The 16,307-nt window shown below is 39.2% G+C and overlaps 1 protein-coding gene across 2 annotated transcripts in view; it reads right to left on the bottom strand.

Moving 5' to 3' along the window:
- Window positions 1-16,307, bottom strand: part of IARS1 (isoleucyl-tRNA synthetase 1) — a 217,765-nt gene that overhangs the window by 79,805 nt on the left and 121,653 nt on the right. For both annotated transcript variants that reach the window (XM_075072949.1, XM_075072950.1), the window contains 4 exons: window positions 11,451-11,524; window positions 10,466-10,660; window positions 4,445-4,531; window positions 3,376-3,459 (listed from right to left, as the gene is read on the bottom strand). In XM_075072949.1, the coding sequence (XP_074929050.1) occupies window positions 3,376-3,459; window positions 4,445-4,531; window positions 10,466-10,660; window positions 11,451-11,524 (440 nt within the window). The remainder of the gene's footprint in view (window positions 1-3,375; window positions 3,460-4,444; window positions 4,532-10,465; window positions 10,661-11,450; window positions 11,525-16,307) is intronic.

Genomic DNA, 16,307 nt, shown 5'->3' with positions numbered 1-16,307 from the left:
TCTCTTGGCTTTAACTGGTGTCCTTGTGTACTGGCAGCTGTGTAATTACAAGACACTGTAAATAAATTTCTAATACCAGAAGCATGGATTGTTATAGACTAAATGTATCTTCAAATGAAATTTGTTTTTAAAGCTAGTCAGAATAAAATGCTTCTGAATGTAAAGAAAAGAAATTATCACAAAAAAAGTTTATTTTATTTTCAGTCATTTTATAGGACATTTGATATGGTCAAATGCCTTTTTAAAGCAGTTTATACTGAGCCTGCTCAGCTTGCAATAATAGCTTTACCTCAAAATCATAATGTGGCCTGTGTTTACTGAAGCAGAACATTATCTGACTTGCTTCAGATGTATTTGGTATTTAATGTTGTGTACAGGTGTTTTTACATCAGTCAATTCCCCATCACAAATGTATTGACATGGCAAGAAGGGCAAAGTCTACATGTTCATTCCTTCCAAAAAGGTGCAGAGAAAACTCAATCACCAACTGATATTTGGAAATTATTTTTACTGAAGTTGTAATTTTTAATCCAGACCAGCACAGAAGAAATATTAACTGTAGCAAATGAAGCACAGAAGTCCGCACAGGATAGGTTTTTAGCGTGTTGAGCAAGAAAAAACTGCCGAGTTCAAATGCCCATCTACACACAAAAATTGTACTGAATTAACTATGCTGCTATAATTAAGTCAGTGCAGTCCCCCTAGCGTGGGCACAGTTATTCTACTATAAAGATGCCTATATCAAGACAGGGGAAGGAGAAATAGGCTGTACCAATGTAACTACGTCAACATTAGGAGCTGTACTGGTATAGCTTTGGGCAGAAATATCACACTCCTAACCAAAACAGTTAAACTGGTTCATAAAATTATGTGATGCCCATAGAAATAAGTAAGTATTTCCCTCCTCTCCCCACTGACCTCATCCTTTCTTGCAGTCCCCGCCACAGTTTTTCTGGCCCTGCTTTCGGAAATACAAAGCAGGCAGAGTGAAGAGTATAGCACAAATACATTCCCTTTAATGTGAAGACCTTCTCTGGAGCTCATGAAAGTGAAGGGAAATTAAATGGGGAGAAAGAGAGAGACCACTACACTTTTTCCCCTCACTGCATGACTTCATCTTTGGCTTACAGTCCATCTGAGTCAAGGTTGCCAAGACTGCCCAAGTGTGATGGTAGCTTTAACATTTAGGACTTGTCTACCCAGTGCAACAATGCACACCAGAAGAGGTGTAAAATTGTAGAGGGCTTTGAAGTGTTGAACTCTAACAGCTTTGTGTTGACCCCACCGACGTGCTCTAAAAGGTTCCTAGTGTGCACGAATGTAGTCCTGTTTGAAAACAAAACAACATTAACACATACTTTTAAGAGTGCATCAGTTGGGTCAACACGGCAGTTAGAGCTCAACACTTTAAGGTGCTCTACAACTGTACACCTCTTCTGATGTGCATTGCTGCATAGTGTAAACAAGCCCTTAGACACTGAATGGTTTCACATATGATTCAAAGAACACTGGAATTAAAGACTCTAGAAGTCAGAGACCAGTATGCTAACTCTCTGTGCTACCTAGCTATTCCTTCCATCTGGGAGTTCTCATCCTATTGTACATTTAAGCAGCTTATGCATGTAACTGCTGTGGATGCTGTATTTACTAACATACTGCTGTGCTGAGACTAATTTGAAGCTACCATTCATAAAGATTCTCCTGAGGGGGAGAGGAGAACTTCCTTCACAGAATCTGCATAGAAGCAGTGCCAGAACGACAAGAAAATCTAAAGTGGCTTATTCTATAAACAGTATACAAGAAGTGCTTCAGTGGATAAGCACAAACAACTGAATCACAGAGGTCTTTCCTTAAATGAATCTAGTCTGTACTGCTTTCTACTCTGTGTGTGGGTGTCCGTATAAATATGACATTAGAGAGTGTATTTCAGGGAGAAAAATGAATTAGCCTTTTATTAAACAAAAATGGGGAAATAATGGAATTGTACCTTTTAGCATTTTGGTTTTCGTTTTTTTAAGGTAGAAAAAAATTAGGAAAAAAACAACATTGAGTTTAAAAGCCTTGATAACAACTATGAATCTCTGCAGTCATGCTGCTTCATCTACCAATTCTCTGCTTCTTCATATTCTGCTGACCATGGTTAGACTATTATAAAAGAGTTTGATCTTGTTGATCAACTTAAGAACTCTGTTCAAGCCTTGACAGTAAATCTAGTCTTTTTATGACAATGTCTTCCTGAACTGACAACATATAAGGTATTTACCAAAAGGGGACTTCTCCCCCACCCACACACTTCAGAAACATTGAAGGGGGGAGGAGGGGAAGTAGCTTAAATTTTAAAGTTGTATCAAAGTAGAGACCTCTGTTCCATTTTTCAAGATAGTCAAACATGAGACTAGTCTTCTTAAAATAAATGTTATTTTACAGCAAGTTTCAGTTATGGCAAATGGAAAGTTTTCAACAAACATACATACTTATTATTTGTACTACCATAGACTCAGCATGCAATCATGATGCCTGGTGACATATAAAAACCTGAATATAACAACATTCAAATGGTTCTTTACAACTATAAATAAGATATTAATTCAGATATTCAATGTACATATTCCACCTTTAAGTTATGAAGAGATTTTATTGCACCCAGCAAATTAAATGCCTCTTATACTTGAGAATTTATGTTATTTTAATGAAACAACTTAAATTGCACAAAGACCTAGATGGTCTTTTTGTACATGAATATATTCAGATCTACCCCTTCACTTTTGTCTCAATTTTAACTGAATTGTGCTTATGGAAGATGCTGCATTAAACAGCAATGTAGACTAAATCTTTTCTCCACAGGTAGTATATAGCACAGGTTGTGACTGCACAAGCTTCCCTCCACCATGCACCATGTGTGCAGCTATGCCATTCCAGAGTGAATAGCTCTGAGGAGGAGCTGATCATAGTTTTCATGACCATTCAAATACTTGGCCCCTGTGCTTATAAAACCAGCAATAATACCAATTAGTGTCAGCTTAAATTGACATATTATATAATAGGAACTGGACACAACTCATTTCCTAACCAAAAAGCCATCAGATAGCAATTAGCTTCAGTAATTATCAGCCTTGTTAGGATCGGAACCAATGTTTTAGAAGTTCAAGGCTCCATAACCCATTACCAATCCCTTGGGTCATCCCCTGCCGTAACTATTTCCTTGCCACAGAGTACTGAAATACTCTAAACTGAAGTTCCTTCCTATTGTTATCTGTCAAACCCATTACGCTCTTTCTGGTATACATGTGTGATATAATCATTCATAGGAATTTGAAGTATTAGGTATCTACATTAAAAAAAAAGAAAAAAAAAGACAGAATTGCCAGTTCCTACCTTAGTGCATCAGCTCCATAACCATTTACAATGGTCACTGGATCAGGATAGTTCTTCTTGCGTTTGCTCATTTTTTGGCCATCACTTTAAAAAAAAAAAAAAAAAAAGCCAAGTGTGGGGAATGAGTTCTTGGGACTTTGACAACACAAGAGTTGCTAACTGAGTAGCCCTTTACATCCAGCTTCCTTTCCAAATAATTGATTAAAACTCAAATGTCATTGTCACAATATGTTTTTTAGTTATCCAAGCCACTGTCATGCACCCATCATACTATTTCAGCACGATGGACAATTCCAGAGCACCAAGAAAATCTGGAAGCAATAGGCTCCTAAATTATAGACTCAATTAGAAGAGTCCATCTTCCTCTGAGAAACTAAGGTGCATAAGGATTGCTCAGTGGTTTAAGCATTGGCCTACTAAACCCAGGGTTGTGAATTCAATCCTTGAGGGGGCCACTTAGGGACCTGGGACAAAAATCAGTACTTGGTCCTCCTAGTGAAGGCAGGGGGCTGGACTCAATGACCTTTCAAGGTCCCTTCCAGTTCTAGGAGATAGGTATATCTCCTATTATTATAAGGTGCAAGAGAATAAACAAAACATTTGCTTTGGATCAGTATCATCATCCTGAAGATGTGGCAAGTTGTGACACTGAAAAATATATTTACTGTTATAAGAAATATATAAACCTCCAAATCAACATGTAGCTTTAAAACAACAGGGTACCCTTCCTTCTGCACAATGGCATATCATTTCTTTCCTCAATTCTATCCATTTTTAATTAGCTTTGTGGCTGATAAGTAAGGGCAAATATTCCTGCGAAGAACTAGGCATAATTCCCAGATAGGAGACACAAATGTCCCTCTGATGGGCAGTTAAATTCATCTTCTGTAATGTTGCTTCTTTGTGACAAGCTTCTCTCTCACTGGCAGCCAAAACTGACCTAACTATAACTACTATGTACTACTAGGCTACCAAAAGGTCTCACTTGTGATTTAAAGTAACATATCTGAACCTATTACAACTAGGAGACAATAAAAAGCTGTTCAGTAAAGAAAAGTAATATACTAACCTAGCAAGAACCAGCCCATTTACAATTACATTCTTGAAAGGAGGCTTCCCAAAAAGAGCTGTGGATAGCACCAGGAGAGTATAAAACCTGAAACAAAAAAGTGGTAAATTTGTTATCAGACAGTTCAAACCATATTCTAGGCACGTTATGCTAAACGCATCATGCTGTCAATTACAAATCAAATTTCAATTAAACTGGATTTATTCACCCTAGCACATTAGAATTAACATATGAGTGGACATATAACTGGAAAAGATCCATTAAAATAAGATTATTGTACAGTTGTTTTGTTGCTGTGCAATATATACACTATTATTTCTCCAAATATTACACACAAGTACTAGAATACTAATAAATGACAGTGAAACATTTTGGGAATAATTAGCAAGGTTGGGAGACAGGACGATAGAGAACTTCCCCTTTAACAGATTTTTAAAATCCACCAAAAAAAATATAAACAAAAATAACAAGGAGTACCTGTGGCACCTTGGAGACTAACAAATTTTATTTGAGCATAAGCTTTCGCGGGCCAAAACCCACTTCACTGGATTCATGCAGTGGAAAATACAGTAGGAAGATATATATACACAGAGAACATGAAAAAATGGGTGTTGCCATACTAACTCTAACAAGACTAATCAATTAAGATGAGCTATTATCAGCAGGAGGAAAAAAAAAAAAACTTTTGTAGTGATAATCACGATGGCCCATTTCCAACAGTTGACAAGGTATGTGAGTAACGGGGGGGGGAGGGGGAAGAGGGGGAATTAGCATGGGGAAATAGTTTTTACTTTGTGTAACGACCCATCCACTTCCAGTCTTTATTCAAGCCTAATTTAATGGTGTCTGGTTTGCAAATTCATTCCAATTCTGCAGTCTCTTGTTGGAGTCTGTTTTTGAAGCGTTTTTGTTGGAGACCTATGACTTTTAGGTCTGTAATCAAGTGACTGGGAGATTGAATTGTTTTCCGACTGGTTTTTGAATGTTATAATTGAATGTTATAAATCTGTATCCATTTATTCATTTGTGTAGAGACTGTCCAGTTTGGCCAATGTACATGGCAGAGGGGCATTGCTGGCAAATGATGGTATATATCACATTGGTAGATGTACAGGTGAACAAGCCTCTGATGGTGCAGCTGATGTGACTAGGTCCTATGATGGTATCCCTTGAATAGATATGTGGACAGAGCTGGCAATGGGCTTTGTTACAAGGATAGGTTCCTGGGTTAATGTTTTTGTTGTGTGGTCTATGGTTGCTGGTGAGTATTTGCTTCAGGTTTGGGGGCTGTCTGTAAGCGAGGACTGGCCTGTTTCCCAAGATCTGTGAGAGTGAGGAATAGTCCTTCAGGATAGGTTGTAGATCCTTGATGATGCACTGGAGAAGTTTTAGTTGGGGGTTGAAGGTGATGGCTAGTGGCGTTCTGTTTCTTTCTTCGTTGGGCCTGTCCTGGAGTCGGTGACTTCTAGGTATTCTTCTGGGTCTGTCAACCTGTTTCTTCACTTCAGCAGGTGGGTATTGTAGTTTTAAGAATGATTGACAGAGATCTTGTAGGTGTTTGTCTCTGTCTGAGGGGTTGGAGCAAATGCAATTGTATCGTAGAGCTTGGCTGTAGACAATGAATCGTGTGATGTTGTCTGGATGAAAGCTGGAGGCATGTAGGTAAGTATAGCGGTCAGTAGGTTTCTGGTATAGGGTGGTGTTTATTTGACCATCGCTTATTAGACGATGACTTGTAGTGTCCAGGAAGTGGATCTCTTGTGTGGACTAGTCTGAGGTTGATGGTGGGATGGAAACTGTTGAAGTCATGGTGGAATTCCCCAAAGGCTTTTTTTCTATGGGTCCAGATGATGATGTCATCAATGTAGCACAAGTAAAGTAGGGGTGTTAGGGGACGAGAGCTGAGGAAGTGTTGTTCTAAGTCAGCCATAAAAATGTTGGCATGCTGTGGGGCCATGTGGGTACCATAGCAGTGCCGCTGACTTGAAAGTATATTTTGTCCCCAAATGTGCAATAGTTGTGGATGAGGACAAAGGAAAAGAACACTAAACTATCTAAACTACTACATGCCCCAAGGGGCCACAACAGTGGTTCCCTTAACTCACCCAACAATATTGTTCTTCTATCCAGCTATACTCTTAGCCTGGCAGAAGAGTCTGTCCTATCTCGGGGCCTCTCCTTCTGCCCCTGCACCGCCACGAACATTATACAGTTTTGCAGTGACCTGGAATCCTACTTTTGACATCTCTGACTCAAGGAATATTTGCAACACACCTCTGAACAGCACACTAATCCACAAATAGGATTCTTGTCAGAGGCATGGACTTGTGCAACTCTTGTTATTTTTAAATAAGTTGAGGGTGTGGCACAGCCTTGTTAGCTAAGGAAGAATATCAAACAATCAGCAATCTATAGAGCTAAAGCTAACACAACCTTTAAATGAAAGATCATTTTATGAAAACTAATTGATTCAGAGTAAGCCAGAGAAGGTTACGCTTCAAAACTGTTTATTAGCATAAGATTTAGAGAAGAAATTCTCTGCTGAAAGCAAGGTTCATTTGTATCCTCTGAAGTGGCTGGATCTCAAAAAACTGCATAGAATAGAAAACACATCTGTGGCACTTGAGTATCCAAGACTTGGTAAACATTGCTTGGGTGCTCTATTGCATTTATAAAGCAGCTTAGATCAAAAGCTGTGATTCTCATTCCCTAGAGAGGCTTTCAACTCACCTTATCTCAGAGAGCACACCCCTCTGGGCTGTAAAACCTCTTAACCAAGCAAATTACAATGTAACTTAGAAACCTTTATCAAACATTCACACATACACAAAAAGTAGAATAAAAATCTTTGCCATTTTAAGCTACTTTCCCATTCTTTACTCCTTGTCCATAATTCTCTACCCTCCCCATTACATCCCACCCCCACTCTTTTTTCCTCCCTCATCTTTAGTCTTCAAAAGGAAATAAACCTCAATCCTGAGTTTTTGCCCATATGACCAAGGCAAATCAAAACTAAAGAGACTGCATACTAGCTGATTCTTCCCTCAGCTAGTATGAATACCCAACTGACAAAAAAGTCATGGGTTATGGCATGTAAATGTACATGCAAAACAAACAACAAACTGATCCCAACAACAGCACTTATGGAATGACGACAACACTGTGGGCATGTCTACACTTACCTCCGGAGTGATCGATCTGGGGGGGGGGGGGGGGGGGGAGGGAAAGGGGAAATTTATTACATCTAGTGAAGAGGCGATAAATCGACTGCTGAGCGCTCTCCCATCGACTCCGGTACTCCAGTAGAGTGAGAAACATAGGCGGAGTCGACAAGGGAGTGTCAGCAGCCGACCTACCGCGGTGTATGTAGTTGAAGTTGCATAACTTAGATCAATCCCCCCTCAAACCCACTGTAGATCAGGCCTGTAAGGCATTTCTATTTTAAAAGCAAAAACTGACTTTGACTAGAAGGGGTTTCAGTGTTTTTGTTGTTGCTTTTTAATAGAAGACTGGTACATGAGGGTTACACACTCTGAGGTGGCACATGCAGATATTTTTAGTGACTGAAGAAAATTCTCCAGGGACATTAAGTTAGATAGTTCAGTTTCCTAAAAAGATGAACAGAAGAATACCCACAATCATACTGGACAGCGTATCTGGAATTAATTGAAACATGCCTGGTGTGTAGTGTTGGGAATATAGCGCTAATACTAATTACTTGCAGTAGTAAATATTATGATTTTAATGACAACCACTGTAGTCATTTCAAAATATCATCTACATATTTCTATTCATGATCTTTCTGTGGTTTGATTTGCTTTATGGACTGTACTTGGTGGGTTTAAGTTTTACATTTATAAGATGCTTTTGATAGGCACATCTATAAACCAATTAAAAACATGCCTTTCATAACAGTCAATAGACAGCCAACGCTGGTAAAACGTTCATGTACAAGTTGGGTGGAGGTGGGGTAAAGTCCCACGGAGTTCAAAAGTACAGTTCTACTCTGCAAAGGAACCAAAGTTCTGTGAAGGTTCTGGTTTCTCAGTGATTTTATGTAAAGTATACTCAATTGACAAATAAAATACGTTTTTTGTTTGTTTGTTTTAATTGACAGCCTTCAAAGCACAACCTGGACTTTGGGAATCAAGTTTGGTTCTTTCCATCTCACACATCACCACCAGAAATAAAGTATTGCAAGGTTAAATTAGGCCTTCATTTATACCTATGCAACTTCTCTGTATTCATATCATGCCCTCAGAGATGCCTTTCGGAAACAAAACCTAAATCATTTTCTCTAATCTCAGAGATTTGCAAAAATACAATAGACTGGAATTGAATAAACAAGTCTATTATATACAAAATTTAGCTCACTTAGTCCTGATTGACTAAGGGCTTGGTTACACTGGAGAGCTGCAGCGCTGGTGATGGGGTTACAGCGCTGCAACTCACTCTGTGTCCACACTTGCAAAGCACAGCCAGCGCTGCAACTCCCTGGCTGCAGCGCTGGCTGTACACTCTGGTCCTGCTTGAGGTGTAGCGATTCCAGCACTGGTGATGTAGCGCTGCTCATCAAGTATGGCCACCAAAAGCGCTTTTATTGGCCTCCAGGGTATTAAGAGGTATCCCGAATTCCTGTCCATAACAAACCGGAAGAATGGCTGAACTACGAGCTCCCCCCGAGCTCCCCGAGACTTATCTAAAAAACAAACACAGCTGCTTTTTGCTCCAGCGAGCGAGCGGAGGCAGGGGAATTGCTTTGAATGTTCACAGCTGTTTGCCTGAGGAGAGAGGGGATGGGGGAGTCCATGTGAGCAGCTGCTTATGTGGTCTGAAGGCTATTTAGGAGTGCATAATTGCATTTAGTAAATAAGAAGGGGTGGGGGAAGGTCAAAACTTTTAAAATGATTGAAGGTAGATGCTGTGTATCTTCCAGTCCTTAGAACTTGCAAGGCAGGGAGCTGAGAACAGTGTCAGCTCCAAAAATCCACTCTCTCTGTCTCGCCCACGCTCCCTGTCACACTCCACCCACCCCCATTTTGAAAAACACGCTGCAGCCACTTGAACACTGGAATAGCTGCCCACAATGCACCACTCCCAACAGCGCTGGAAATGCTGCAAATGTGGCCACACTGCAGCGCTGGTAGCTGTCAGTGTGGCCACACTGCAGCGCTTTCCCTCCACAGCTGTACAAAGACAGCTGTAACTCCCAGCGCTGTACAAATGTAAGTGTAGCCATACCCTTAGAAACGTAACAGCTCTGTTTACTGTGCAAGGACCATTTCAATATAGTGAACTACACTAATCTGGGACAATGGAAGGAAAGTCTAGTTAAGAAAGGTTTGTTAAACTAAGCATAGTCAACCTCAAAATTAAGACTTCAAGGACACATAATTATAACAGACATTCCTAAACAGGCCAAAAAGACGAAAAACTAAATATTATACATCAGGAATTACCAGGGACAAACCTGAGATTAGAGAAAGATTTAGCTTTACATCAGGAAACGTTTGTTTGGCCAAGGAAATATAGTTAATGGAGCAGTTCACAACATTGTGGAAGGAAATTTAAGTCTAGAAGTTTATATTTTTGAAAAGGTGCATCTTCCACTAGTCACACAAGGACTGACTTAGTTACACTTTTGGCCCTTTCTCAAACTAACACAGAAAAGTTAAATTGCATCTAGGGCATGGGGTCACTAGCTTACTCATCAGGTATGAAATACCTACCATCACCAGAACAGTTTTTGTCTCCGCTCAGTAAACTCGGTCTTTCCTCCTTTTATGGTAAATGAACTGAATTCTGCAGCAAATTTCTCAATGAGAATATTCAATTAAAGTCTCAGAAAGAATAAGAGATTGCCCTGGTATTTGCTGACTACTTCCCTCCCACCACAGATGTAGCTGCATTTTAATGAAAGCGATATGCTTAACGTTTGCACATCACTTAGGAATGGTTCATATGTTGTTAAGTGCACTCTCTCTCTCTCTCTCTCTCTCAAATCTGGAACAGAGTATTTACCATCCTCTGGTTTGGTCAATGCCTTCGGCAATGAAGTCAGCAGGAAAGGCATCTTCAAATTCTTTTCTGTTCTCAAATGGGTAATGGACTTGTGCGTAAGGCATGCTCCCACTCTCAAACCAACAATCGAAGACTTCAGAAACACGGTGCAACATTCCTTTTCCACAGCGTGAAGGGATGGTTAGATGATCAATGCTGTAAGAGAAAAAGATGGACAAAGACTAATCAAAATATTAAGAACTTTGGTATAATAGACTATAATAGAACTTAATCCATATTATGCTTACGCATTAGATAGGGAACAAAAAAAAACCAGTTTCACTGTGAATTCCAACAGGTCAAGATTTCATACAAAACTTTTTAGAGTTTAAAATGGCTTCGTAAATTTAGTATTAATCTCAAACTGACATTCCAAAAGAACATAACAATGACCATACTAGGCCAAACCTATGGTCCATCTGTCCCAGTATCCTGTCTTCTGACAACAGCCGATGCCAGATGCTTCAGAGGGAATAAACAGGACAATTTATCGAGTTATCCATCCCGTAATCCAGTCCCAGATTCCAGCAGTCAGAGGTTTAGGGACAGCCAAATCATGGGGTTGCATCCCTGACATCTTGGCTAATAACCATTGATGGCCATAAGCTCCATTAATTTATCTAATACTTTTTTGAACCCAGTTATTCTTTTGGCCTTCATCACATCCCCTTTCTACAAGTTCCAACAGTTGACTGTGCGTTAATGTGAAGAAGCACTTCCTTATGTTTGTTTTAAACCTGCTGCCTATTAATTTCCAAGAAAGAAACATTTGTATACTTAATACAGTATACATAAAGCCATTCTAATTTCCTTCATATGCTCCTAAAACCTAAATGGTTATTCAGGGTTAAGACAATAATAACTAACATTTCTGTGTCCTACTGCCTAACAGTTGCTAATTAACTATAGGAGCAGTTCACGCTTGTACATGCTCTCAGTGACTGACCTTTCTCTGTGGAGATCAGTGACTTTCACTCCTGACAGCTCTTCCAGTTCTGCCACTGACCCAATGCAAACCACCTGTTAAAAGACAGTAAAATACTTTAGAACCAATTCAATGGATATTTTAAGAGATATTCCATAATACTGTGCTATTATGTATCACTTTGAAGTACAACACAGAGCTACAAACTATAAGTTACATTTACCCTTTCACACAGAAACCCTGCAACATTTTATAGTTATGTTTTCACTTTGTGTAAGGGAAAAAAAAAATCTTTAAATTCAAATCACAATATTTATATAGAACACCCAATACTTAGCACTTCAACAGCACCTTCCATCCAAAGATCTTCAATCTCTTTACAAAGCTGATGATCTCATTTTACATTTAGAAAAAGAGGCCAAAGAGGTTAAATAATTTGCCTAATCACAGACTTGAACAGTGGTAAAATTTGGCACAGAACCCAGATATGCTGATGCTTAGTCTCCTACTCTGACCACCAAAAAATTCTGCTTTCCAAGGGAGTCAAAATAGTCTTTACCTACAAACATGAACTGCTGCATGATGTCATTAACCATTTAAACTAGAACCATTAGCAAAACGGTTAGATGGGAACTGGTTAAGATCCAGAAGTGACACTCATGTTCTAAATCAGTATTTCCCAAACACCTTCTAAGTCAAACTTTCCACAACACCCAATATTTACTACATAAAAGTAGAGTCAAAAATGTGTAAGTGATCACCTTTAGCCCAGTGGTTCACTCATCTGGGATGTGGGTTCAATTCCTTCCTCTGCCTGATGTGGAGCAGAAATCTGAATTTGTATTTCCTACCTTGCAGGAGAATGCACTAATGACTGGGCTATGGGATATTCTGGAACAGTCTCTCCTACTGAAGCTGTTCCACTGTGTATAAATGCTTAAACAGCCACTGGAGCAGGAACCTGAACTTGGGTCTCCAACATTCTAAGCGAGTGCACTACCAGGCTATAGGGTCATTCTCTGTCCCTGTCTGAGAGTTGACAACATCCCTTTCACATGTCTAAAAAAAAATGGGATTTAGCACTTCAGATTAGCAACAATTAGCATTTTATCAGACTTTTAAATATTGTGTCTAGATAAAATGCTCCCTATTTATTAGTGCTTTTAGAGATTGGTATTTCAATATACAAGTAGTGTTTTGACTCCATATAGAAAAGCAGTAAAGGGGCTGTCATAGTATTCTGTCCTCAATCTGAACCTTAGAGTCCAGAAAATGAGATACTAGCATGAAATCCTCTAAGCTTAATTACTAGCTTAGATATGATAGGCTGCCACCAATCAGGATTCTGAGTACCTGATAAACTCTGGTCTCCTCAAACCTTCCCTGGAGTCTCACAACAAAAGGAAATAAACCATTTCCCTTCCCCCTCTTTACCTCCTCCCAGATCTTTCCTGCCTGGGTACACCAGGAGATTACCGTGCTTCAACTCCTTGAAACACAACACAGAGAGATCAGGTTCTCTCCCCTTGCTCCCCTCACCAGAGCATACAGATTCAAGCTCTGTGAATCTAACAGAAGAGAAATTTTCTTTCCCTCCACAAGTCCTTGGGGATACAGAATCAATACCTTAGCATTAACAAGGATAAACAATCAATTAGGTCTTAAAAAGAAAGTTTTATTAAAAGACAAAAAGAGAAAAATCATTGTAAATTTAGATGAATATTACAGGGTCTTTTAGCTATAGAAAATGGATAAACAGCCTTAATCCAAAAAAAATCACAATTTAAATATTTCAGCAAACTACACATTTGCAATACAAAAAACAATGTAAAGCCTAATATGTCTTTCTGCTTTGTACCTACAAATTGGAACAGAAATTAGAGGTGGGCAGATTGTGGTCCTCTCAGAGCGCAGACGAGAGAACAGTATCAAGAACAAAGGACCCACACCCAAACTTCCCTCCACCCAGATTTGAAAGTATCTTGTTTCCTGATTGGTCCTCTGGTCAGGTGTTGTTTGTTAACCCTTTCCAGGTGAAAGAGACATTAACCCTTAGCTATCTGTTTATGACAGGGGCTTTTTAACATACCTATCCATGGACTGGAGCTGCCTCAATCCTTCTACTAACCTTTGCTTCAGTGGAAGCACCACATCACATTTGTTCAAGGTATGAAAAGGAAGTGACTCAGAAAGTGTCTTGACCAGCTTAGAGGTGACCAAGGAAAAGGCAATTGCCCCACACCCAAAATGACTTCTGACTGTCAAGGCACACAGATTTTCAGAGGCTTTCAAGCCTCCTTTAATACATGGCCTCATTTATTTTAAACTTGCTCTGAGTTACCAGCCATTGACAGCTCCTGGGATGGAAACAATTCATGCTCATGAAAGAGTTTGACTATACTAAATTGCTAGGACTACCATGAGGGAATAATTTATCACCTGGCTCAATTGGGATTTTTGGGTCCTGGAAAGAGTTAAGTGAGACATAGCTTATTTAAAGGGAAAATCAGAGTAACCTATCAAGGAGGAAAAATGTATTTTCTTAAAACATCCTGCACCCAGAAGAAAACTCATATCTGTACAACCAAACCTCCAGGAGAACCTTCCATGGAATTGCTGCAGCTAGAACAGATTCACAGAGTAGACAAAGGTGGGGAACCCAGACTGGCAATTACATTTAATGGTGGGCCAGTTTCCCTTGTCCTTGTGTTATGAGAAGAGAGAACAGAAGATTCCCACCTGCGTACCAGTATCAAGCAAACCACCTAGGAGCTTTAAAAGAAACATACAGGGAATGATTTATATGAAGAACGCTTGACAAGATGAGATATAGGTGGCAGCCTAGCAGCAACTGGACAAGCGGAAACAAAACAGACTGGACAAGGGACATAGAAAAGATTTTTTCACAGACTAAAAACAGCATAGCCCAGGATTTCCTGTGGTTAATGTGAAAGTTACTGGTAACCCCCCTTAGCAACTAACGGTTTAGCCATTAGGGGGAAGCAGAAGCCTCACGTACACAATACCCTGAACTTTTGAACTGTCTTCTCTCTTCTGCCTTAAAGCAGGAGAAGCTTGCTTCAAATCAGTTTTCACTGACCAGATAACAGAAGTTTGGGGTCTGACAACCACCAATCAAGTGTTAACACGGCGAGGGTCTTTGTCTGAAAGTGTATAAAAAGTTTGTGAAATTTGTAAGAGGCAGAGTCTTTGTACCAAGGTGCAAAGCTCTCCTTTTTTCTGCAGAATAAAGCATCTTTTCCTTATTCCTGTCAGGCTGTTATTGGCTCTCAGAGAGGCAGACCCGACATTTCGGTAACGTTAGTGCTGTTATACAAGACTACTGGCAATAAAACTAGTTGGTCAAATGCCTCAGTTGAATGACAGGAGCTCCAAGCCACACTAAAGCATCTGAATCACATCTTTACTAAATATTCAGCAACTTCAATTAAACTGTATGCCAATTCTCTAGAAGTTAAATATTTTATCTTCCTGCTTTATAAACCTAGTCATGCTGTGTTAGAAGATTTTATATCTAGTTGAAATGGGATTTTCTGCTTAGTCCTTTCTTCAGAAACTTGTAGGTTTAAGCTCTCAAATCAATGATTTTCACAGAGTAATAAAAAGCACAAAGTTGCAAAGCTCACCTTCCACTATGTGTTTCTACTACCTTATAATTATGCCAAAAATTAGTGCAGCTAAAATAAAACTGTGGGAGACCAGATATTGATATGTACTACATTTCACTTACTAGCAATTAGTAATCTTTCTATATATTAAATAATAAATCCACAATTTTTTTCTGATTTTAACATGCAAGGGCACATTGTTGAGGTTCAGTAGTCTGGTATGGCTACTGGACCACAGTGAAATTAAAAAGTCCTGAGTGTTCCAATGTTAACCTCGATTTTATATTATATTAATGGTGGGCCAGTTTCCCTTGTCCTTGTGTTATGAGAAGAGAGAACAGAAGATTCTCACCTGCATATCTCTTATATTAATTTTTAAACAACATCCCCTTTCATATAAAACATGAGTGAACTTAGGCACACTCCGTTTGAATTTTACTGTGGCCCAGTGGCCATACCAGATTACCAAACTTCAATATTTGTTTTCTAGCCAGTGGGTACATTCCGCCCCAGGAGAAACGCAAGATGTCTGTATGCATTAGACCATGTCTTCCCCAATGTCTGATCCCTCGAGGCTATTTGCACTAAACTCCATGGACACGAAGTTCAATTTTCCAAGTTAGAAAAGGAATTGTAAAGATTTCATCAGTAGAAGAGGGACAGAGATTGTAAGGAGCATTACCAGAAGCAAATATGGATAGTATAGTCTTTTGTCCAGTCTTTCAGCTGCAAGACAAAACCTGAAATATTTTAGCATAATACAATACTGAACCTTTACTAGTACTAATACTAAAACCTTTACTAATTAGTATATTTTCATTTTGACTTGGCCATTCTGTATCCATTAAGTACAAAACTGTCAGTCATGGAAGTGGATTTTAATCCACAGGTGGGCACTCAGAGAATTACAGCAATTGCTTCCAAGGAAGAGTAATAAAAGAAAATGTTTGTTTTATTTTTAGTCATCTTAATGCAGTATAGCATCTGCTGCAGGGAGACATCGTTAGCATAAAGGAACCAATCAACTCTCCATGGACCACCAACAAATAGTCCAGGGATCACAGTTTGAGAATCTGTGTCCTTGTTTTTCCAAGGGTCAGGAAGGACATAATACTGCAAGGGAAGGATAATATACAGCTGTTAGATGCAGGTCAGGATTCACTTAGTCTAAGGGTACGTCTACACTGCACGATTATTTCAAAATAGTTTAAACCGATATTACAAAACCGATGTTATAAAATCGGTTTTG

This window comes from Chelonoidis abingdonii, chromosome 16 (assembly GCF_003597395.2).
Source record: "Chelonoidis abingdonii isolate Lonesome George chromosome 16, CheloAbing_2.0, whole genome shotgun sequence".
NCBI classification, from domain to species: Eukaryota; Metazoa; Chordata; order Testudines; family Testudinidae; genus Chelonoidis; species Chelonoidis abingdonii.
This window is presented reverse-complemented; position numbering and strand designations above follow the sequence as displayed.